At 45.4% G+C, this 24868-nt stretch overlaps 1 protein-coding gene across 1 annotated transcript in view; it reads right to left on the bottom strand.

Annotated features, from left to right (window-relative positions):
* DNAJC4 (DnaJ heat shock protein family (Hsp40) member C4) overlaps positions 1-24868 on the bottom strand; it is a 425931-nt gene that overhangs the window by 237678 nt on the left and 163385 nt on the right. Inside the window, exon 4 of the mRNA XM_069207103.1 lies at positions 21126-21328. Coding sequence (XP_069063204.1) covers positions 21126-21328 — 203 coding nt within the window. The remainder of the gene's footprint in view (positions 1-21125; positions 21329-24868) is intronic.

Raw genomic sequence — 24868 nt, 5'->3', positions numbered from 1 at the left:
AGGGGGCAAGGGGCTGTTGTTATGCAAGGTAAAACTATCTGCACTTCCCCGTGTCCAGGATCTGCAAACCAGTAAGGATATACCCTTATATATTGGTGAGTGTTGTGGAGACGATATGTCTATGGTTATCAGAACAGCATTAACCAAAACAGTTTCCCCAACTTCCTCCCTCCAGACCGGCATCAAAACTATCCCCGTCCAAACATTCAATAACTTTGTTAACATTGTACTTGGGGTGAGGTGTGAAAGACCAGCAGCAGGCCCACCGACGTACCCCCGCCATCCAGTAGTGCATATTAATTCTCTGTGTCCCTGCCGTGGTGTAACCAGTTCTAATGCGTATTCGAGGTGGGACATATAGTAACAAGGTAATGCTTGTGATGCCATGTTAGTACACTTTGCAAGTTCAGTATGTCTTCCATCTGATCAGTGGCATAAGATCAAGGGTTACCACTTGCCCTCTATTGCGTCCATGTGGATGCACTCAGTCTCCCCATCCATGGAGGGTCGGTGCGGGTATTTACAGTTGGTGCCCATTATAGAATTTCGTCAGAGGTCCCCGGAGTCACTTTCGGCAGGATGTCTGAGGTATCATGAGATGAGAGGGATGCACTTCCAGATGTGGATTCGTGTTCCTAGAGAGCCTTGGGGGGGGGAGTGGGGTGTGTGAGGATCCTGGGCCTCTTCCGTGCAGAGATACCACGATAACCACTGCTTACCGCATTTCCTGTAGTGCTTGTTTTCGAGGCGGCCAGTTTCCCGGTCCTTCTTCGCGCCCTGGTGCACGATCGATTTGTGTTTTCCATGGTCTCAACTGTGACAGGGTCCATTGTTTCCAGCCATTTCCACACCTGTTGCGAGGTCGTGAAGAAAAGAACTTCATTATTAGTGGCTACTCTTAGTTTAGCTGGGAACAGCATGGCATATTGGATTCCCCACTCTCAAAGTTTTTTCTTTGCTTCAATAAAAGATGCCCTTTGCTTCTGTGTGCCTTTGGTGAAATATTATTATATTTTGGTCTCCCATTTTAAGCTCTCCCCTTCAGCCTTGTCTGGGTGAGGATGTGATCTCTATCTTTGAAGTGAAGCAGCTTAGCAATTATTGGTCGCGGCTTCGCCCCCGGAGTCGGGGCCTTGCAGGCACTCTGTGGGCACGTTCGATGGCAGAATATGGTGACAGGCCCTCAGGGCAACTTCGTCACATATCCACCGTTCCAAAAAAGTTTCCATATTTTTCACTCCCTGTTCCGCTCTTTCTGGAAGACCCACTAGTCTCAGATTGCTTCTTCAAGCTCTATTTTCCGCATCTTCTGTTCGAGTCTCTAATGTTTTAATTTGTGATGTTAGTTCTGACATTTGTTTTGTTGTCTTTTGACAGTTTGGGGCAAGTTGCTCGAGGAATTTTTCATTCGTGACAACTCTGTCTGTCAGTTGGCGGTGGTCATCTCTGAGAAGGGTTAGGTCCATGGTTAATGTGTCGATCTTCAATTCTAGGGCTTCTTGGGATGCTTGTATTGCTTGAAGTATGGTGTCAAGGGTGGTCTCCCGGGCTAAGATGCGAATTACTGCTGCACTTCCGATGTTGTCCATCTCCAGCTGGGGCCCCACCGATGCTCCCCTCTCTGGGCTATCCCCTTTTTTTCATCTTACCCATTGTTATATTGACTGCTCTCTCTTCTGTTACAGGCGCAATTCGTGGGGAATAGGTCGTATTGTCTAAGAGCCGATCACCGTATTGGGTTGACGAACGTAGGGCGACTCATAGACCTTCTCAGGAGGAAGCTACGCTCTTCGGTTATGTGCTGTGTGCTTGCGCTTGCTCCAGGACTCCGCCACCCAGGCCGGCGACGCCCAGCTCTGCGTTCCACTTCACGAAGAGCGGGACCGTTCCCAAGGCCATTGGGGTCTGCAGCGAAGGTCCGCTCAGGCCCCACAATCTAAAATCCTCCTTGACACTGGGGAAGCAATCAGGCAATCCCCGTCAATGCTAGGGATGTATTCCGGGTGCAGGTTGCGCAATAGCGCCCCTTCTAGTACTCCTTCACACAGGCCCAGATCCCGAACACACTCCTATGGGCCGTGTGGAACCTTCACAGCAATCAGCGCGGGTCCCCCAGCCCGGGTAAGAGGCGGCAATGGAAGACTCCCACCGTGGAGGGCGAGCCAATACTTCCCCCCACCTCGTCACCCCCGATCACTCCAGGTGGAGGGAGAAGGAGGTGGGGGCAGTGGTATCTTTTGGGTTCCGGCGCACCAGTAACGGGTCCACGTCCCTGCAGCCCCCAATCAATCGTCCGCCAGCATAACACTGTTGCCGATCTCCATTCACCTCGACTGTTGGTTTCCTCAGGGTCACTGCTTGGTCATGATATACTATAGGCAATTCTCAATTGCTCAAGAAAACGCCTAGGAGGATGATCGGCTTTGTTCTTCATAGAAGTTTGATTTTGAAAAGCATTCTTTTAACTAGGAAGCCTGCATATTTAGATTTTTGTAAATTGACAATCTTAAAGATTTAGTATAGCTCACAATTACTGCATTGTAATCCAGTATGTTTGTTGCATTCAACCAGGCCCAGATTGTATTGGAGCATTTTGGGGGGAATATGAGGAGAGTTCACTGTGAGGTAATGAAGTGACATCTAAGATTGTTGGGAAATTAGGGTATACACTGAACAAACAAGTTATTCTGGAGAGGCAACTTCCAGGTAACACCAAGTATCATTGGGATAGATGTCGTGAAAACATTTGAATGATTGAGTAATGTGCCAAGAGACTCCATTTAGAAATCAAATAGGGTCAGAGAAAGAATCGATTACTGAGTTACTCCTTAGTGAAACGGTAAGCCTTTGATGAGAAACGTACTAGTTTTATTTTCCGGTTTAGATGGACAAGTATGACTCAAAGCACCTCGGCACTGGGCAACATAGTTCAATCTGAAGAGGCAATGTTCATTGTATAAAATGCTGCAGACAGGTCGAGGAGTGTAAGGAGACAAGAATCAAAAAATTGTTTTACTCTAATGTGCAGAGTGTATCATTGAATACAACCAGCAATAAAGTGAGATTGTAGATCATCAAGTAGTTGGTTTACATTGATAACAAAAATAGTAATTATTTGCCAACAGTGCCCCAGAACTTTAACTAGGAAAGGGAGATCAGACATATGTCAAAAACTGTTCAAATCTACTGGGTCTGCTCCCGCTTTTTTGAGGGAACAGGTTACTTGACCCATTTTTAAGATGTCCAGTATTATGCCATGTTTCAGCGATGAACTAACCAGGTTTGTAAGGTAAGGGATGAGTGAAATGCTCATTTTCTTCACAGGCTTGGATGGGATAGTTTCTAACAAATGAAAGGATAGGCTTAGATCAGTAATGTTCTTAGTCAGATCTGTCTGAGTTATCACTTGGAAAGGTGACCAGGGCTTGAGGTGTTATACTTTAAATTGCTGAAAGTTGTATCCAGACTTTGGACGCCAGGAAAGAGTTCTAAATTTAATTTGTTTAAAAGAAAGTAAAGAGTTTTTCTCAGTTTTCTTTGGAGTACTTGATGTTGCAGGGGTAGGGGGACTTTTGTGCTATTTAAATGTTTCAAAATGTTTCATGGGACTAGTTTCTGCCCCATCGATATCACATTTGATGAAGGAACCCTTAGTTTTAAATATATTTCTTCTGTAGGCTTTCCATTTGGATCTCAGGTTTGAGAGGAAATATGTTTTCATCATATTCTCTCAGTCATTCTAAAACATTTTCCTTTCTCTGTGTAATTGTCTTGAGAACCATTGTGAAGAAGAGATCTGTCTTTTTTCAGTGGAGCTATTTTGTACACTATTTCTTTCAAGGATGAGTTGTAATGAGTTCTCATACTGATCATATCCATTTCAGTTTTGGGCCTTCAGTAATTTTACAGCAAATTTGTTTTTCAAAATAGACCTCTCTGTGTCTTCAACATCTCTTACCCAGGCCTGTTATTTCTTTAACTGACCCATTACATAGACTTTGGAGAAGAGAAGGTGAATGGTACGAGAAAGTGATCAAACCAATCTAGTGGATTTGAGGTTTCACTCTCTATGCAGGCAGTTTAGGTGACTATTAGGTCAAAGGTCAACCCCTTTAATAGGATGCGTAATAAACAAGCTGATCAAGATTATTGGTTTTAGGAAAGTTTGCCAGTTGTGAAGCCTTCAAATTACTTGAGACTCCCCAATGTAGAATGAAATCACCCAAGATGTTATTTGTAGCTAAATTTATTCTATCAGCTTAATGTTCCTAGATAATCAATTAATAAAGCATTTCATCTGATGGGTTGAGGTGCAAACAGGTTGGCTTACTTCTGCCACTGGGTAGACATAGTAAGGTGGGGAGCTGATACATTTTTAGAGATTTGCATTGTATGGAAGCTTTGTGAACTACAGTCATGTCTCCACCTAGGTTCCTCTCAAAATCCAGATGTATTACTTAGTAGACTAAAAAGAGATTAGGTGGTGGCTGTGAGGAATTCATAAACCTTGTTTCCACCAGAAATAGTATTTCAGCATCACCAGATGTAATAAGATGTGCGATTTCTAGACAATATTTGGCTGCAGATCTCCAACTGTGCAGAACACACTTGCTGGAGCAGTGCTCCTTTTTGACAATGGGGGAAAAATGAATTGCGATTTAAACAAGACTAGGCATTGGCTCTGGATATGTTGAGGCAATGATGAGGGTTCCTGTCATTTATAATGCCTGAAATCTCCACAAGAGACTTTCTACAGCTGCTAGTGAGTTCATGAACAATGAGAAATTGTGTGACACTGGTAAGATTTGTGGAGCAAGGGCTTCAATTTAACTCACCAGGAAGTTTAGGTCTGATTCAGAAAGAGGAAGGAAGGCTCTGTGAGAGTCAAGGACAGCATTGTATGGGTCGTCCTCCCTCCCCACCCCTGACAGCTGTAGTTGAGCCCAATCATCAGGTAGGGTTAATAAGGTATGTGCTTAGGTGGTGATTTGTTCAATGACACTCAGGGAGTAAGGAGGAGAAGGACAAAGCACGTATGAGAGCACTGTATGAGCTGGGTTTGCGAGCAGAGAGGACAACTGTGAGGATTGGGGTGTATTATATGGTGTGGTTGTGCGACCTCACTGTGTAATACACTCACAAAACCATCTTGGGTCCAGTCAGGCTCGTTTGTTATACCTATAGCTCAACCCTGGGTAGTTGTGACTTTGAGCAGCAAAGGAAAAAGTGGCACTGAGAAGCACCAAACAACAAAATAAGAAAGTTCCACAACACCAAAAAAATCCAACACCAATTTATAAAAATAAATTACATTTTATGTATTTTTAGACACCAAAATGAGCATAATCCACTGGTGGGTTCTGGAAATGTAAATCTAAGCTTTTTAGTCCCAACCTCAAACAAGCACTGGTATCTGTCAAGTGTGGTCACAAAAGCAGTCTCAAATCCAAACTTTATGCAAAAGCCGCCTTAGACTTCAATGGAGTGGTCCTGATGCTGAGGATACAGGATGCTGAGGATGCTGAAAGATGCTCTGGGTGCTGTGCGGATGACGGGGGTCTTCCTGGGGTTCTTGTCACACTAAGGGTGGCACAATCAGTGCTGCAGCCCATGGTGTACACTTTAACCTACATCCCCTGTATATCCCTGGAACCATATACCAGGTACTCATAAGAAAGGCAGCCTATGCCAATTGGGAGTAGCCAATCCAACATACATTTTGTAAAGGGTTAGACACTGGCGCTGAGGTCTGGTTAGCAGGCCTCAGTGCACTCTCAGAGTCAAAAAACCAGCAGCATTAGTCCAAGACTTTGGAGGGGGGGCAGGGTGATTCTGCAAATAGAGGCATTTCCTTACACAGCCCCCTCCAGACGACAGCAGATAAACAACTAACCCTCATCCTGGTAGTTATCATCTTATTGGAAGAACCTGGAAAGGCAATCAGAATTGTCCTGGACTGCCCCAAGCTTGTGTTTCACTGTAAAGTCCTGTGTGGAAATGGGCTACCACAACAGTTTGAGTTTCTCTCCTCTTATCTGTGTTGGCCACCTGAGAAGTTTTTTGTCAGTTTAAACTCATGTGAGTCCCAAACAGGTAGGGTCTCAGCTTCTTCAGGGACTAAACCACAGCAGAGGCTTCCTTCTCAATGGAACTCCAAAGCTGCCCTCTGGGAAGGAGTCGCTTACTGATAAAGGTAACTGACACTCAACATTTAGCTGTGACAATACTGCCCCAATCCCATATTCTGAAGCATCTCTTTGGAGAACAAACTCTTTGCTAGAATAAGGTACTTTTAGGACAGGTGCTGAGCACAAAGCTTCCTTTAGGGTATCAAAGTCCTTTTGACATTGGTCAGTCCAGATGACGTTTCTTGGCTGCATCTTGGAGGTTAGTTCTGTCAAAGGTGTGCCTATGCTACCATAACTTTTGACAAATCTTCTGTAATACCATGACGGGCCAAGAAAGACACCGTCTTGGGTTTGGGTCTCAGGAGCTTCCCAGGCCAGAAGTGTCTGGATTTTGGGCTTGAGAGGTTGTACGTGGATTCCACCTACATGGTGGCCCAATTACACAACAGAACCTTGCCCTATTACTCACTTTGTTAGTGAGCCTAACCTGTTGCAGAACTTAAAACACTTACTTGAGGTAGACCAGGTGATCCTCCCAGATGGAACTAAACACAGCAATATCATCTAAATGAGCTGCACTAATGTTTTCCAAACCTGACAGTACTCTGTTCACCAACCTCTGGAAGTTGCCAAGTGCATTGTTCAGTCCAGAAAACATTATTTTGAATTGAAAGACTCCTGGTTTCCTCCCAGGCTCTGGGGGCCTTCTCCAGGTCCTCCTTGTTAGGCAGCGAGCCCCAAGCTCATATTTTCATCCCTGCACAGCACCCTCAGGTCATTGATCTTGAGTGTGAGAAGGGTATTCAAGTCAATTTCCCTGTTTCCATTCTTTGGAGACACAGCAAAAAAGCTTACCAAAGATTCTCTAACTTCAACAAACTTTTATGAACTTCACTGAAAGTCTGTAAACTTCTGGAAAACGGTACCTTCGATATTCAGAACTTGGCAAAAAAACTTTTTAAACTTTTGCTCAGTGTCAACTTAGCTCATCCCTGGATAGCTGTGGCTTCGAGCAGCAAGGCTTTAACACATGAACTAGTGTAAAGCATTTAGAAGCATCAAACAACGAAATAGAAAGTCACACAACACGAAAGAAATCCAACACTAATTTATAAAAATAGATTCTATTTTTATGAATTTTTAGATACCGAAATGAGCATAATCCTCCAAGGTCTTCTGTAGATATAGATTTTTAAGTATAACATAAATATCAGCTTTTTAGTCCCAAATGCAAACAAGCATGGGTAACCGTGAAGTTTGGAAACTTTCGCTACATCTGACTACTTTGGCCCGGACAGGGACAAAGTCAGGGGGGTGATAAGGAATAGCTGGACAGCTACCTGGTCACCAAAGGAGTCTCAACTCCAGTTCCACACTTAATGCAAGGACAGCCATAGCCTTCAATAGAGTGGTCCTGATGCTGAGGATACAGGATGTTATGGATGCTGAACGATCTCTGGGTGCTCTGCGCTTCCAGGGGGTCTTCCTGGGGTTCCTCCTTGGTCCACAGTTGAGATTGGGTGACTTTGGCTACAGGAGTCGGGGTCCCTTGAAGTCTTCTTCCAACCAGTAGACATCCAGCAGCGACTGGAATACCGGGCTCTGGTCACAGCAGGTCCAGCGGTTTCCTTTGGCACAGACTAATGTCCTTCATTGGCGACCACTCCACCCTCTAACAAAGCTCCCAGGTCCGGAAGACACAGGTGCAATTTTTGAGTATCGATGGGTGGTCTTCTTGGCTGCACATCAGTGGTCAGTGGCAATTCTTTGGAAGTGGCTGCCAAGTAGCCAGAATGGACAATTTCAGCCTTTATGGCCATGGTGCTGGAACAAGGAAACAGCTGACTGATTCTTGGAGTTCACATTTTCATAATTGGAACAGCAATCAGAGAAGGGCTCTTTTTTTAAATGTTTTTATGATACAGCAGAATGTGGAATTTGTTGTCAATTGGGCATCAACGCTACCTGACCTATGGATCATTACCATTCGCCTGCTGGAAATGCAGATTGAGGCCTTCTCAAATATAAGTGAGAAGAAAGCAGTGTGGAGTTTTTTTGTTGTTTTTTTTTTTTACTTCAGATACATTCAAAACCTTTGTGATGGCTTCGTCCCATTGGAGGGAGCCATGATTGGAAAAAAGGAAGTCCATTTTAAGGGAGTTACTTCTACAGCAGGGGGACTTTTCAGCAATTATTATTTCTGAGAATTCTTGCATAATCTTGTGTTGTCTTTAGAGAGATCAGGAGGGTATCACATTTTATAGGAGTTACTACTGAGCCTGGAAAGTTTCTTTAACACAGAAGGCTTGTCTAGGCTTGTGAAAACGAATAAATGTAGCTCACTTCTCAATGTGTATAGATACTATCTGCTCAGGTGTGCGGTCACTGTAGACTGAATTTATTTTCTCATGTCAGTGATGTTATTGCTTGGGGGCAACAGGAGAATAACAAGGAGTCTGTAGTACAATTTATCTCCACACTACTTGATTTCAACAGCTTTTATTCAGACACCAATCTTTGAGTATAAATATTCAATCTAATAGGCTATCAGCTGAGCTCTGCTACAATGATAGTTTAGCCCCCTGAAGCAGGTATATCCTTCTGTACTTGCTATGTTAATTACTGAATAGAGCTTAGTTCTGCTATTAGCTCCGATAAGTGATTTTTCAAACTAAGAGTAATTTTCATACCTTCTGTTCTGCTGGGAAGTAAGACGCACTTAGGGGTTTTGTTAATCCTTCTTGATTATTTGTAGGAAAGGAGGAAGCATTGAGGTGTACTGAAGAGTACATCTTTGGTTTCAATGTGAGTTTTTTAGTAGTCCTTCTTCAGTATCACTGAGAAGAAGTATTTCTGATAGATGAGTAAGCACTGAGGTACAATAGATCTTCAGTTTCCAAGAGATCTGTAGTAGGAGGGACACTGACTCACTCACATGCGGTCTTTATCCAATTTCCTTGGACTTGCTGTGGGCTGGAAACGAATGAACTTGATCTCTTGAAGGTAGTGCTGTGCAAAGTCTAGTTATTCATTTTTGGATAGTTGCCACTGTGGCAGCCTCCAGGAGCTGATTTATGGCCCATCACCATCCCACCAAGGCCAAGAACAAATACCCTGGGGAGGAGGAGGGAGAGGGGTAAGGCCTGTCGCTGTACACTACTCAATTATGTTGGACAGCAGTGCTGTCAGCAGTGGGACCTGCCCTCCTAGGCCTTTACTGCCAATGTTCACTACAGGCTTTTCGCCACACAGAGCTAAACCTGTTTGTAGGTTCACGTTTATCCCTGCAATACTTGTCTGTAAACTGCAACATAATTTTCGTGTTTAGGTTGAGAGTTATAGCTGCTTTTTTAGAACATTTTCAGTCTAATTCACTCAGACATTGTTTACTTTTTGTAGTGTGTCTGTTGACAATGACAAATGCAGTTAGAAGTTTGCGAGAAAGAATTTTGCAACTTTACACACTACACCAAAGAAATACACATACTTTGGACATAACGGGTGAGAGGTAGCAGCAGCCCCCAGAGTCAACAGCGAAAAATGTTGTACAGACAGTGGAAAAGAAGGGACTCCTTCAAGGCTCACAGTCATCACCATGCATAAAGTGAGAGAGAACACACTGCAGAGATAACAGCAATATATGAAATCTATGGTGGTGGAATGTTGGGCTGGGATGCAGCCCTTAGGAGCAGTTAATTTTATGGGAGGAAATCCTTCTCATGGTGGGATGTGCTTTAGATATACCTTAACGGTAATCAGGTTCAAAATAACTACCTGTGTATTTGGTTGTGTCTTCTAATTCCTAACGTGGAAGCGCAGTGATCAATTCAAGAAGACATGTGAATACAAGGGGTGAAAAGTGGCCCCTAGCCCACAAACTTTACACAAGTCAACCAGGCACAGGGTAGAGGCAGAGCTTCTTGCTGTGCATGGAGTCGAACAAATCATACAATTTGTGTGACAGATCTCCCTGCAGTGTGCAGGGTACAATAAGTTATACTGGCACACAAGGTGAGAGGGTGCTTCCGTCAGAACTTACAATAACAAAAGTCATATTGGGGTGAGCAAGAGCTACCAGAACACAGAGATTGGGACCGAGGCTGATTTGTATAAGGTTGGTCTCTAAACAGGCCCAGTGAGTAAAACACAGCAATTCTCGAAGTATTGCTCAAATTCAATATAAGTCCTAAAAAGAAAGAAATTTACCCCAAATGTAGAAACATTCTCAATAGGAGTAAATTTCCACCTTTTTTCTCTTTATTTTATGAATAAGGCCTCATATGTCTGGCGCAAGAGGTAGAGAAGAAACACATTTTGAGTAAAAAAAATAAATCTAAAAAAAGACAACCCATCTAGTGGTCTTTGTGAGTGTTGCAGATTTATTTTTGCACAGGTAGAAACAAGGTATTTAACTTTGGTAACACCCCTTTTGGTGGGTAATCTATCTAACCATAAAGTCCTCATCTTAGAATACTTCCCAGGCGCAAGAATGGATCCAGAAAATCACAACAGCATTTCTCCTGGGCATTGCTATGTGGCGATGTGTGGCTCAGGGCTGGCTTCGTACTGCCCCAGAAGTGACGTACTGGATTTGAATAAAAGCACCCCACCAGCGTGCTGAGATCAGTTCCTTTTTGTCAGTACCATCCGATGGGGATCTGGAACTCTGCTCCCACATTTGTCTGCCTACGATGATTTCTCAAATTTTAAAAACAAATGTGCTAAGGACAGATGTCCCCTCCTAAAACACAATGTTTTAAGTCATGTCATGTAGCCGAAAACAGATTTCGGTTGCAGACTTGCACTGGGTGTGTGTCTGCATTTCTGGCACGACTCGAAGTGATGCGACAAGAGCGCCATCATGCACCCGAAGGAGCCAAGGGACCAAGAGGTGAAGATTTATGGAGCTGAACATACAAATCTGACAAGTAAGTTCTACTCTAGATTTCAGGTCTCGGTCTCGCTCCCAGAACCGTTCTCATAAGAGGTCCCCCTCACAGTCAATAGCTAAGAGATTTGGACCCTTTCCTGCCAATCTGTGGCCAAGGAGAAGGTGGGAGGGTGTCACAATGTCTCCTCTGGGGTGCACGAGCGTAGAGCTGACCCCCCCCAGCTGTTACTTGTGTACTCAGGTTTCCCAGGTCCTTAGCAATGCCACAGCAAATCAAGTAAATTCTGCAGCCTTTCAGCACTTCCCGGCTCCTTCTGGTGCACCTTTGAACTCCAAGGATCCCCAGGGTCCTCCAGTCGGGTTACCATTAGCTTGTACGAACTTGTACTTCATTTACCATGATGCACTGGAGCTGACTGCATGCTGGAGTGTGAGACAGGGTGCTCCGTCTCTGGTTATTCTGTTTAAGAAGGCTTCCTTGAGCCAACGGGCTGACGAGCTCTGGTTGAAGCACCTGCGGGCCAGTGAGTGGTACACAAACCTGAGAGGACTTTTAGCAGCATTTCCAGCAACCCCACAGACAAAGCTGCTCTCTGCTGATGAAGGGCTTACCCAGAAGCACATGTCCAGAGATTTACAGCACTTGCTTCGCTTACTAAGGTGAAAAACGTTAGTATACTTTATGGATAAAAAACGAACTTGTACTGCATTTAGCATGATGCACTGGGGCTCACTGCATGCTGGAGTGTGAGACAGTGTGATCCCTTTCTGGATTTTCTGTTTAAGAAGGCTCTCTTGAGCAAACGAGCTGACGGGCTCTGGTTGAAGCACGTGCGTGCCAGTGACTGGTACACAAACCTAAGAGGACTTTTGGCAGCATTTCCAGCAACCCCACAGACAAAGCTGCTCTCTGCTGATGAAGGGCTTAACCAGAAACAAGTGTCTAGAGATTTACAGCACTTGCTGCACCTACTAAGGTGAAAAACGTTAGTATACTTTATGGATAAAAAAACAAACTTGTACTGCATTTACCATGATGCACTGGGGCTGACTGCATGCTGGAGTGGGAGACAAGGTGCTCTCGTTCTGGTTTTACCGTTCGCTGGGCCTTCTCCAACTTTGACTGAATCACTGGAACCTCTTTCAGATCCAGTACCAACTCCGTAGAGATACCTACTCCCACATCTGGACCAACACCAGGTCACCACTCGTCACAGCCAGTGCTGATGTCACCCACGCCAGAAGAGGATTTGCTTCCGATTTGATGTATGACTCTAAAATTACTTCATACCATTGATGTGGATATTTTCCAGATTCAGTTTTAGAGTATTCTAAGATGAGCAATCTGTGCTTAGAAGTATCCATTAGAAAAATATTTCCCAAATTGATACATCTCTAACTGTAAAAAGGAGGTACGTAATTACAAACATCAAAACCCCTCATTCGAACAGATGAACAATTGCTCATTTTGAGTTCTTACTCTAAAGTACAAGTTACTGACCTTCAGTAATGATATATCTGGTAGAGACATATTCTAGTTGCAGGTTTCTTACCTTTGAATTTTCCTAGGCGTCAGACTGGATCTGGAGATTATTCTTCAAGGAGTACCTCTGTGCACCGTAAGGTGGCATCAGTTGACTCCGCGGCCGTCGTTGGTGTCATGTTTGACGTGATGACGTTGCAGTTGTATACAGGTGCCACCCTGGTGTGCTGACGTCAGTTTCTTTTCACGACTTTTCACACCAGTAGCGCAGAGCTATGAAGAACACTGAGAGTGGTGCGCCAAAACTAGGGCCCTTAAGGGACAGTTCCGGGCCCTAGAAATCAGTTTGCAGAGCGGGGAGGATGTGCGGGTCGGTAAGGAATCTGCAACTAGAATATGTCTCTACCAGATATATCGTTACCGAAGGTAAGTTACTTGTACATCTGATAGAGACTTCTGGTTGCAGATTCCTTACCTCGGAATAGATACCCGAGCAATACCATCCCCAGTGGTGGGCTGCGAACCAAGATCACACCAAGAAGTCCTGCATGACCGAATGACCAAAGTAGCCGTCCCATCGGACCTGACTGTCCAGGAAGCAGTGTTTGGTAAAAGTCTGCAGAGATGCCCATGTCGCTACTTGACAGATGTCAGGGCCTGGAAAGCCTCTTGCTAGCGCTGTGGTGAAAGCAGTAGCTCTGGTGGAGTGAGCACACAAACCTTCAGGAGGTTGCTTTTTGGCCAGAGTGTAGCACATTTTGATGCATAAGAGCACCCAGGGCGAAATGGTCCTCTTCTGCACGGCCATCCCCTTCTTTGCACCCACATATCCCACAAAGAGTTGATCGTCCATCAGGACGTCTTTGGTACGATCAAGGTAGTACGGCAACGTTCTTTTTGGGTCCAGACGGTGGAGTCTCTCCTCTTCATGAGAGAGATGTGGGGGTGCACAAAAGGTAGGCAAGGTGATAGACTGTCCGACATGGAAGGGTGTCACTACTTTAGGTAGGAAAGAAGCCCTTGTGTGAAGTACCACTTTGTCAGGATGTATTGCCAGGAAATGTGGCTTAGATGACAGGGCCTGGAGCTCACTTACTCTGCGGGCAGAGGTAATGGCAACTAAAAAGACAGTCTTGGTGGTTAAGAGCCGTAAAGGGCAGTTGCGAAGCGGCTAAAACAAGGCACACATAGGCCTGAATTCCGATAGCGATGAAAGGCGTCGCCAAGCGAGTTTCGCCTTGGAATTTACAAAGTGCAAAACAGGTGACATTGCGTGTTCTCTAAGGAGGCGAACAATTCTAACCAAGGTTCTCCCCACTGAAGAAAAAGACCTTGCACCACCTCTGGATTGAGATGTCATTCATGATCGACCACGCATCGTTGGCTGAGTTTGTCTGCTCTGGCATTCAAGGAGCCCGCCAGGTGTTGAACCACTAGGGAAATGCCCTGATGTTCCAGCCAAGTCCAGAGGCGAAGAGCATCTTAACAAAGGGTCCACGACCCCACTCCGCCTTGTTTGTTGCAGTACCACATGGCGGTGGTATTGTCTGTGAACACTTGCACTGCTTTCCCCTTGAGAGAGAGAAGGAATGCTTTCAATGCTAGTCGAATCGCTCGGAGCTCCAGATGACTGATATGGAGCTCGGTTTCCGCTGGACACCAGAGGCCTCTGATCTCCGCTTCTCCCATGTGCCCCCCCCCCATCCCAGGAGTGACGCATCTGTCATGACTGTATCATCTGGTTGGGGAAAGGAGAGGGATATGCCCTTGACCCAATCCTGATTCGTTAACCACCACTGCAGGTCTCTCGCAGATCCTTCCAAGATCTGGACCTTGTCGGAGAGTTTTCCCTGATGCTGCGCCCACTGGAAGTTCAGGCCCCACTGCAGAGCCCGCATATGCCATGTGGCATTTTGAACTAGCAGGATGCAGGAGGCCATGAGGCCCAGCAGCCTCAGAATCATTCTCACCGAATCCAGGGCAGAGGCTGAAACATCGGTATCATAGCCTGGATATCCTGGACTCGCTTTTCGCGAGGATATGCCTAAAACTGCACTGTATCCAGAACAACTCCGATGAAAGGAAGCGTGTGAGAAGGAGTCAGGTGGGACTTTGGCGCGTTAATAGTGAACTCTAGCGAATGCAAAAGGTTCGCAGTAGTCTGGAGGTGGGAGACAACTGTCAGGGGTGAGTTTGCCTTCAACAGCCAATCGTTGAGGTAGGGGAAGACTGGGACCCCTAACCTGCGCAGATGAGCTGCCACCACTACCATCACTTTCGTGAACACCCGAGGGGCACGGGTAAGGCCAAAGGGAAGCACGGTAAACTGAAAGTGGTCGTGACCTACCATGAATCGTAGGTAACGTCTGTGGGCCTGCAAGATGGAAATGTAGAAGTATGCGTCTTGCAAGTCCAACGCTACCATCCAGTCTCCGGGACCGAGGGCAGATAGGACCTGAGCCAATGTCAACATTTTGAACTTGTCCTTTTTGAGAAAGAGGTGGAGGGACCGCAGGTCTAATATAGGACGAAGACCCTTGTCCTTTTTCGGCACCAGAAAGTAGCGGAAATAGCAACCACGACCTACTTCTGGCAACGGAACCCTCTCTATAGCTCCTTTGGCCAAAAGGGCTTGGACTTCCTCACGGAGAAGCGCCATATGATCCTCCGATATTCTATTGCATAAAGGTGGCATGGCTGGAGGAGGTGTTTTGAAGGGGAGGGAGTAGCCCCTTCGGACAATCTGGAGGACCCACCTGGCCGAGGTTATGGATTGCCATTGGGGCAGGTGATGGCGAACCCTGCCACCAACTGGTTCCTGATGTACCCGTGGACTAGGAAAGTTTGGAGGTTGAAGCGGGGGCTGTGGTGGATTGGGTGACCCGCTGGCTCCCTGATCCCCGGGGGCGTGGGATCCTCCATTCGTGCAGGGGCTGTACAGCATGCGTGGGTCGATGGCCAGGGGGGAAAGGACGCAGTTGGGTGCCCCTTCTGTAGCCACGAAAGGGGCAAAAGGAGGACTTTTGGGGTCTAGAAGCGGGCGCGAGGCTAAGGGACCGGGCCGAGGCTCAGGAATCCTTAAAGCACTCAAGCCCAGAGTCCGCCTTGTCTCCGAAGAGACTTTGCCATCAAAGGGGATGTCTTTCAAGGATTGCTGGCCATCCCCTGAAAAGCCAGATGTTCTCAGCCAGGCGTGGCGTCTCAATGCCACCGTCCATGCAACCGATCTGCCCAGAGAGTCGGTCGTATCCAGTCCACAACAAATCATGAACTTCGCTGCATCCCTCCCATCTGTTAGAGCTTTGGAAAGGATAGTCCGGGCCTCCTCCAGAACTCTAGGCAGCACTTGTGTGACCGTATCCCAGAGAGTATGGGAATAGCGGCCCAAAAGGCATGCGGTGTTCACAGACCGCAGCGCTAGACTGTTGGAAGAAAACAACTTCTTCCCCAAATAGTCCAGTCTTTTTGATTCCCTATCCAGGGGTGCCGCAGGGAATGTGCCAGATGAAGAGGAAGCCTGGATGACAAGGCTCTCAGGCGTGGGGTGTTGGGTGAGGAATTTTGGGTCTGTCGGCGCAGGCCAATGGTGGCGGGCAATCGTCCTATTCACAGTAGCCCCTGTGCTGGGTCTGGACCAAGTACCCAAAAGGACGTCTGTCAGTGCCTCATTAAAGGGAAGAAGGGGTTCGGAAGAGGAAGACCCCGGCTGAAGCACGTCGGTTAGGATATTAGGCCTAACCTCCCCAGAAGGTAGCTCGAGGTCCAAGACCTCAGCCACCCTTCTCACCGTCATGGAATATGAAGCACCCTCCTCCGTAGCCACGGTAGGAGGAGAGAGCATACCAGTGTCAGGGGATGTGTCTAGACCACTGGCATCACCCAAATCCTGCACCCAGTCCATTTGGAGGTCAAGCTGGTATTCTAAAGAGTCCAGCGTCTCCTCCAAACTATCCCTGTATCCATACCCATAAGCATAAGGGTCTGGATCAACCCAGGGCCCAGGAGAGCCCATAGAGAATGGAATCAGCGTCGAGCGATGTTGTTCCAGCTCCGGGTCGTCGGGCATGAGGAAGGGATCGACATCGATTGTGGGCCCAACTGACGTCGGTAGCGCCGATGTCTGACCCGATGCCGGGGAAGGTCGCTGTGGCATGACTGGCATCAGGACAGATCTGCGATTGGATCCAGAGGAGCCGTGGCCAAAGCCGACAACTTCGAACCCGAGGGGGCCCCCATCAACTCACCTGTGCCCGAGGACACCGAAGTTGGGTCGGTCTGCCCAAAAATGAGGCGCATTGCCTCATAAAATTCTTTGATTTTGGGCAGGGGTGGCTCCGGCTCCTTGGAAGTCGGAGAACTGCGGAGCCGACCCAGATAAAGGCTCCGTGGACGGAGGCCTAGAGCGTTGACGCTCTTCCCGCGCTGCATCGTCCGAGCGACGGGGTGAAGTCGAAGAACGCTTGTCCTTCTTTAACTTCTTTTTGTGACCCGAATGTCCTGATGACTTCGAGGACGAAGAGTTGTGGTGCCTCCACAGCCAGACTCGAGACCTTCTTCTCAAACGAGACCGTGAGTCGAATGTAGGGCCGCCATGAGCTTTAGGGACTGCTCCCTCAAAGCTTTTGGGTTCATGGCCCGACAATCAGAGCACAACTTCGGGTCGTGGTCATGCTCCAGGCACCAAAGACACACGAGGTGCGGATCTGTCACCGACATAGTTCGGGGACAGGAGTCGCAGGGCTTGAAACCGGTCTTGCGGGACATCCCTCGAAACATCCACAAACTCGTCAAAAGAAATTGACAAAAGTGTCGACGTAGTCAAAAAATGACTGAGGTAGCTCTCTCCGGATCTGCGCATAGGCTGGCTTGGAAAGAAAAGAACTGATGTCAGCGTGCCGGGGCGATGCCTATATACGACCCCGACGTCATCACTGCAAACACGACGGCAAAGATGCCCGTGGAGTCGACCGACGCCACCCGACGGCGTGCAGAGGTACTGCTCGAAGAAAAATCTCCGGATCCAGTTTGACGCCTGAGGAAATTCAAAGTTAAGGAATCTGCAACTAGAAGTCTCTATCAGATAACAGAGATGCTGAACATCAAAACTACTATTTGCAGAGTTGGAGAAATTCAGGCCTTTGCACTTTGTTTGCCTTTCACAGTTTTGACCTGGATACATTGACCCTCTGCACTAACCCATCCTTCTTACCCTTCCAAATTTTTTTTCCTATTCTACTTCTATTCAAGTAGGGCAGGCTACAACTCCTGGATAGGCTATAGCCAAGGCACTCACAATTGCCATACAACAACAGCGGAAACAGAGTTGATGTCTTGCTTTTTAGGGTTTACTTGGAGCTAAACCGGGCAATGTAGTGACCAAAAACACATGTTCTTGTTGTGTCATCCTCTGTTTAGAGATGGAATCTGCAAGAAGATGTATTCAACAGAAGAAAAAATTACTTACCTTGAGTAGCAATATTTCTGGAAGATACATAATCCTACAGATTCCTCATCGCCCTCCCTCCTCCTCGATGAGCTAGTGCCAGCTTTAATAAGATCCCAAGGAATGCATACATGCTATCTTTTTTATTTGTTGCTGTTGTGTTTCTCTCAGTTCCTTTCTACACGCCTTGATGGGTCGCAAAAAGCAAGAACTGACACTAGCATGCTGGTTGGTGCCTAATACCCCGCTGATGTCACTTCCGGAAGCAGCATATCACCTGGAGCCACTTGGCACGACCTGGCGGCACTGGTGACTCATTCCTGGGAAATAACTATTCCAGAATAGTCTGAAGTCTGGAAAGAGTATTCCTAAGGAGAGAATTTTCCAGGACGATGTGTCCATTACAACTTTCATTGCTTTTATAATGGATAAGAAATTATAACAATCCTTCAACATCCTCTGGTATCCTAGAGTGCTTAAAATGATAAAGAAAAATATAACGGCAAGGGCCTAAAGATTTTCTCAGGAATATACAGCTGAATTTCCACATTGCCAAAAGCCAAGGCGGCACAGTCTTCGTTCATCCTCATGCCTCCTTTTTGGGCCACCCTACACATTCTGTCTCTAGCTCACTCTTGCAGGTTGTTTTTCATGCCAGCTTTCGCACTTTTGCACTAGTTTCCTATCTTTTATATCTCCCTATTTCTCCCCTTTCTGCCTCACTCTCTCTTTCTCTGGGTCAAAGTCTGATGATAAAAAAAATAGGTTAAGGTCCCCAAAGGTGAATAACAGTCCCCCCCATTTCCAACCAGCATCACAAATTAAGCATGGCTATCTTGATTGTAGAAACTCCCTTTGACTTAATGTTGTAAAGAGAGACAACTACAATTGACACAAGCACAACAAAACAAAAAGCTACTGGAAACTAAACAATGAAAGTTATCACAGTGAAAACTTGACAACTCATTTAAAAAAGATGTGCTTCATTTAAGAGCGATCACAGACATGGTAGTCTGCTAGTCCCAGCTGGCCACCATCCCTGTGATGGCCGCCAATCGTACTGAGTTACAATCTGTGACCTACTCATTAATATTCATGCAGTAGGTAGGATTGCAGCCCACAATAATTCCGAATTTTATGAAAATACATATTAGTACATAGGTTGGCTGATCAAATTCTGCACTGGCCGCAAAAATAGCGGTTGCAACTTGCAACCAGTGTACTGCAACCAGTTATTGGTACATCTAGCCCCATGTTCTTTGGCAAATCTACTTGGGAACACACACTTCACTTGAGCTGATTAGCAGTGGCGGCCGGCAGCTTTAGGAGGGAGGGGGGGGCGGGCGAGACACACACACACACTCTCATTCTTTCACACACAGACACGCACGCACATCCATTAACAACACATACCATTCAAACATGCACGCACACACGCACCAAACATTCATTTTAAAAGATCGCACACACTCATTCTTTCACACACACACGCACGCACGCACATCCATTAACAACAATTACCTTGAGCCTCCAGGTCCCAGGAGGGTTGGGACTGCTGCCTTCCCTCACTGGCTGACAATGAGGGAAGGCAGCAGTCCCAGCCTCGTCACAGAGTGGGATGGGGTCAGTGAGACTGCTGGCCCCACCCCACTCTGTGACGAAGTGTCACTGATTGACACTCACCCTGGGCACTTCACGGCTTAAACTGAAGTGCCCAGGGAGAGTGTCAATTGGTGACGCTTTCCTCGTCACCCAGGGGAGGGCCTCGAGGCACCTTTGCTGAGCTGAGGAGGTCACGCCCATAGGAGCTGTGACCTCCTCAGCCCAGCAAAGTTTAGCTCAGGCAGCCAGGAGTGTGCGCAAATCGCGCATGTCTGCTCCTGGCTGCATGAGCTGAACATGGAGAGTGTCTGTCAGGCTGACCTTTGTTCAGCCTGACAGACACTCTTCATGAAGGGGAAAAAGTGGAGGGGCAAGGCCCCTCCGCCCTAAAGGAGGGGCCGCCACTATTAGAGACCAGCATTCATGTTTTAAGAGATAAACCTCACCTCTACTTTTTGACATGGTTTGCACAATGCAGTGGCAGACACAGACAGAGCTCTGTTTTCTTCCTGCTATTGAATAGTCTACAAAAGAGTGTGAAATGTATATCTGGTTTGCTATACTATGTCCAAGCTAGAGATAGCCATGAAAGTTCCATAACGAATTACTGTAATTTTGACACTAACCACCTGCTACAGTGCACTAGCTAAACCCTACATTGAAGCAGCTTTATACTTTGAACCCCTGTGCATAAGGCTACCAACACATGGTTTTATGATCTGGTTAGGGTTTTGGATTTGGAAACTTGATAGGCGAAAATGAACTCTGAGCCCAAAAAATATTCCAATATTCACAGGGCTTTCCGATACTTTGAATGCAGATGGTCAAACGATTAGGAGAACGTTAAGAAACCAACAATGCAGCTGTCTGTCTAATCATCGAGTGTTTTATAAACTTGCAAGCGGCAAGCATTTTTTTTTATCACTTAAACTCGTAGTGAGGGATAGGCCGCAGCAAAAACTAAAACAACTAGTAACAGTAGTTGAAGCAGGTGTATTGTATTCTTACGGAAGTGAGTAAAGGGTGTTGCATGTTTTAACTGTGAAAAAAATAGTACTTTTTCATACACCATATCCCTCCAGAACACGTGAAAAGGCACATAACTTAAATTATGTACCTTGATCTTCAAAACCATCTCCAGATCAGTTGCCAAAGGAGGTCAGCCTGTGTGGAGATGCTGGAATGACTTGAATGAAACAGATCACCAGGATAGCACATGTGGCAGGAAGAGACAGATTCGTATATCAGTTATTCACTTTTCTCTTGAGGAATTCTTTACAATTATCGTGAGTCTGGGTACTATCTACTAATGAGGAATGTTGTCTTGCTATTGTACAATCGTGGGTGCTTTACATGCCATTAGGCTTTCTCTATAAATTGCCTATTTATGGGAGACGTTGATTGCTTCGGGGGACTGCTGTCTGCAGTAGTGTTGGCAAGCAGGCACACTTGCTGGACTCGGAACTGCACAGCCATTGCCAAATCTGTCCTACAACATGCAAGAAATAAGAAGTAGAAGGGCAAGAAGACAAATAAGCAAACACAAATCCAGCTTTCCTATGTTAAATATCTCCTTACCCGGTTCTAGACTTCGTGGACACCGGGCTCGTATAACTGAAGGGGTCAGTCCTTGTTGCACCAGTGAATCCCTGGCGCCACAGTCGTAGGCTGAGGTCATACTCCCTTCGGCTACTCTCCCGACTCAGCACGCCATAGGCCTCATTCAGCTTGACAAACCGGGTGTGCAGGTTGGGGTTGGCTGGATCACTGTCAGGGTGCAGCTGAACAGGCAATGATATAGATTTAGTTTGGATAGGCTTGAAAGAAGGGTGTATGCCAATGGACATTACACAGAAGTGAAGAACACAAAATTAACAAGTCCTTGAATTGTCAGCAACAGCAACAATCCCTCGGGCCTAGGCATTGACCCAAAACAACTATAAAATAGATAAAAGGAACTCAGATTTCTTTACAAATTATATTAAATTGCTGAAATTAAAAACAAGTATAATATGCCTCTAAATAACCCTAAAATAATACTCATTGTTCCTAAACTGACGGATATGTTGATGCAAGTTATACTCATCTGGGAAACTGTAACAAATGTATCCATCCTACCTGAGATTGGATACCATGGTTTGAACCCTCTAGAAAACCATAATAACAATACAGTATGCTTCCTATTTTTTCAGAACTGTAACTGTGCTTCAATTTCTCTAATCAAAATATTCTAAGAATTCAGGTTGCAAAGAAATTCAACTTGATATCTGTCACAGCAAGCTGATTGAAAACTTTGAGGATTTCTATAGCCTAACCTGAGAGTTTAAGTATCTGTATATGTCTGCATAGTGTGCAAACATAGTGACCAGTATAGAACTCTCCCAAAAAGGAAGGTGAATTAGTTTTAATAAACATACACATCTTTGTAAACATACAGCAAAAGTTAGAAATTCTCATTAGAGTTATATGCAATTGTGTACATTTTATAACAGATTTCTTGACAGCCTTAATAAAATGTATACAGCTGCATATAATACTTTTTTTTTTGCAACAGCAGATATTGGTTTTAGTGAATGGTAGCATGAGCCACTTAAGAAAATTCATACATATTTTAAAACATAAAGTTGTAAGTTTCCGGGTGATCCGTCAAGCAGGGACCAAGAAAGGGGGGGCTTTCCCAAAATGCTTTTTCCCTTTTTTCCCCATTCATTTTTCCATAAGGATTTTGAAAAACGATAGCGCCCGAACCACTGGACGAAATTCCACAAAATTTGGCAGAAATGTAGCTCTTGGTCTAGAAAGAGAACCTTCTTTCGTTATTTGGTGTAAATCTGTTCAGTAGGTTTTGAGAAATTAAAGAAAATCCAAATTTCTACACATAGGGACGCAAAGGATTATGAACCCTCCCAATCTTGTGCTGAGATCTGATGGGCTGCCAACACTTCAACAAGGAAGTGTTGGAAGCCATCTTGGGACTTGGTTTCAGCCGAATCACAGGAAAAAAGTAAACAAATAAGAAAAGGGGCCAGAGTAGAGTGACCCTGACCCTTTAGCTCTGGTGCTAGGGTCCCAGAGGCACTTTTTAAAAAAAATGTCACCCTGATATGCGGCAGAACCGTGGCAGATCAATGGATATGGCAAACAATAAAAAAAAAAAAAAAAAACAAGCATGGGCTCCTGCGCTTTCTGTGAGGGCATTCATATTTTCAATTTGGGGCTCATCCACCAGGGTCATCATCAGGACAAAGTACGGTGCGTGCAACCGGTGAACGGCGACAAGCCCAAACGTGGGAACGTAGGATGGGCAGCGCTCTACTGTTAAGCGGGATAGTGACGCTTCCCTCTCTTTCTGTTTGCAGGATACCTCAGCTCTGATTTACCAATACCTTTTTAAGTCCGCCCACTCTCCCTCCTCTTAGCTTTGGCACCCGCAGGTTCCCGCGTTTGGGCTTGTCGGCGTCCACAGTTGTGGAGACACCAGCTGAGAGGGGTTTCATGCCCCTTCGTTCTTTATCTCATTGTGCCGCAAGAGTGTAACGCGTAGTACAAGGGTTGCATTTGCACACATCATACTTTTTACTTTTTATTACCACCCTGCATACCTTCGGTGAGCCTTTCTTTGGGGCCCTGTGCTGTTATGACTCCGTGCGTTTTGTATTAAAGAAACTTGGATGGAACTGCCTTCAATGAGTATGTCTCCGTGACTGTGTCTGGATTGGTGTCTACCTTTGTTTGTCCTGATGATGACCCTGGTGGATTTATCCTGAATACGGGGTTGAAACGTCGACTTTACTTTTCATCCATCCAGAATTGTATTTTTGAAGATTCTGGACTTCTGTATATTACAATCATTCTTGAGCTTTAAATGTGGAATCCAGTAAATCATTGAGTAATGGGCATTTGGTGCATTGTATTGTATATATATGTTTTTATATAATTATTCACCTTCGTTCACTTCTTCACTGCTCCGACACTTGGAGCACCTATTTATTTGCTTGCTTTTGAAATACAACTTAATTTGTAATCAAATGGGGTATACTGCCTTGCCTTGAAAGAACGTGACTATTATGATTGGTCAATGTATTTATTACCCATGTCTTGCTCTGTATAGTTTGTTCATTTTGATTTCCCGGTTGAACACTTTGATTGAATGGTTATTGGTAATAGTCATGTGCACGCAAGGAAAAAACATTTACTCCAATTTCATAGTGCTAGATTACATTTTTAAGAGTTAGGTTTGATCATTAGAGGAGACTGTGTAGGTTCATGCACATGGTTGGAGAGATGAATAGATAGACTGGCAGAGATTAGGTATTATTAGGCTGCAGTGATAGGAGTCTTAAAGAAGGCAAAGTTGAAATCTATGAAGTGGGATGTGAGCAATCTGAAGCAATACAATACCAGACAGGCATCTGACTAAGGGAAGGATATACTCAAAAAGAGGAGGCATGTAGACGATGGAAGATAAGGAGAGGGTCACACTGAAAAAAACCGAGATGAATCAAGAGCTGTAATTCAAGGTCAATGTTTCAAGTAGGGTTTTAGGATACAGTGGAATACAGCTTCCTGTGATAGCATGCAATCTGAAATGTGTTAATTGTAAAGAGAAACAACATTACATAGCGCTCTATGTACAGGCCAGATTGCTTAAACATACAAGTCAAAGTGTGCAGATCATTTAAATGTTATGGGCCAGAGCCTGCTGTGAACTAAGCTTATGGCAGCCTTCTAAACACAGTCTGGAGTATCCCAAGCTTGAGAAAGGGTTTGTGTACTGCACAAGGGAAAGTGGTGCTGATTTCTTTGTTAGGAAATGTTTCATTTAATAATCGTCCCTCGTCATTCTAGCTTCCCTGCACTAAAAGTTTGTTTTAATCACTAGAAAATGAGTTAGTTATTTCACAATGGCCGAGAGCATCTAGCCAACACACAGTCAGATTTGAACTCCATGTTGCCTAATCCCATTCTAGGTTTTTTTCTACAGCAGAGCAATCACGGATACAAAAGGAACCTAGAGCTAACCTCCCAACTATATTTTGTGCATATTTATTTATGGAATCTGCATGGTACATGGTGTCTGAGTGAGCCAGTGTAATGGAGGCTTGTGGGATTGCTTTGGAATCCCTGGGCCTGGACTTGTGCACAAAATGAAGGTAAGTTTTTTTCCCAGATATTGAAGGTGTATTGCTGACATTACTTAAGCTGGAGTGATGGGACCTAGACACTGAAAATATGTGTAAAGCAAGTTTTTCACACCTTTCACTATTTTATGGCCTGCTGTCCAGTTATTGAACACAAGATCAACAATTATCTCCTGCCAT

This window comes from Pleurodeles waltl, chromosome 9 (genome assembly GCF_031143425.1).
Source record: "Pleurodeles waltl isolate 20211129_DDA chromosome 9, aPleWal1.hap1.20221129, whole genome shotgun sequence".
Taxonomy (NCBI): Eukaryota; Metazoa; Chordata; class Amphibia; order Caudata; family Salamandridae; genus Pleurodeles; species Pleurodeles waltl.
The sequence above is the reverse complement of the archived record's forward strand: the minus strand, read 5'-3'. Positions and strand labels throughout refer to the sequence as shown.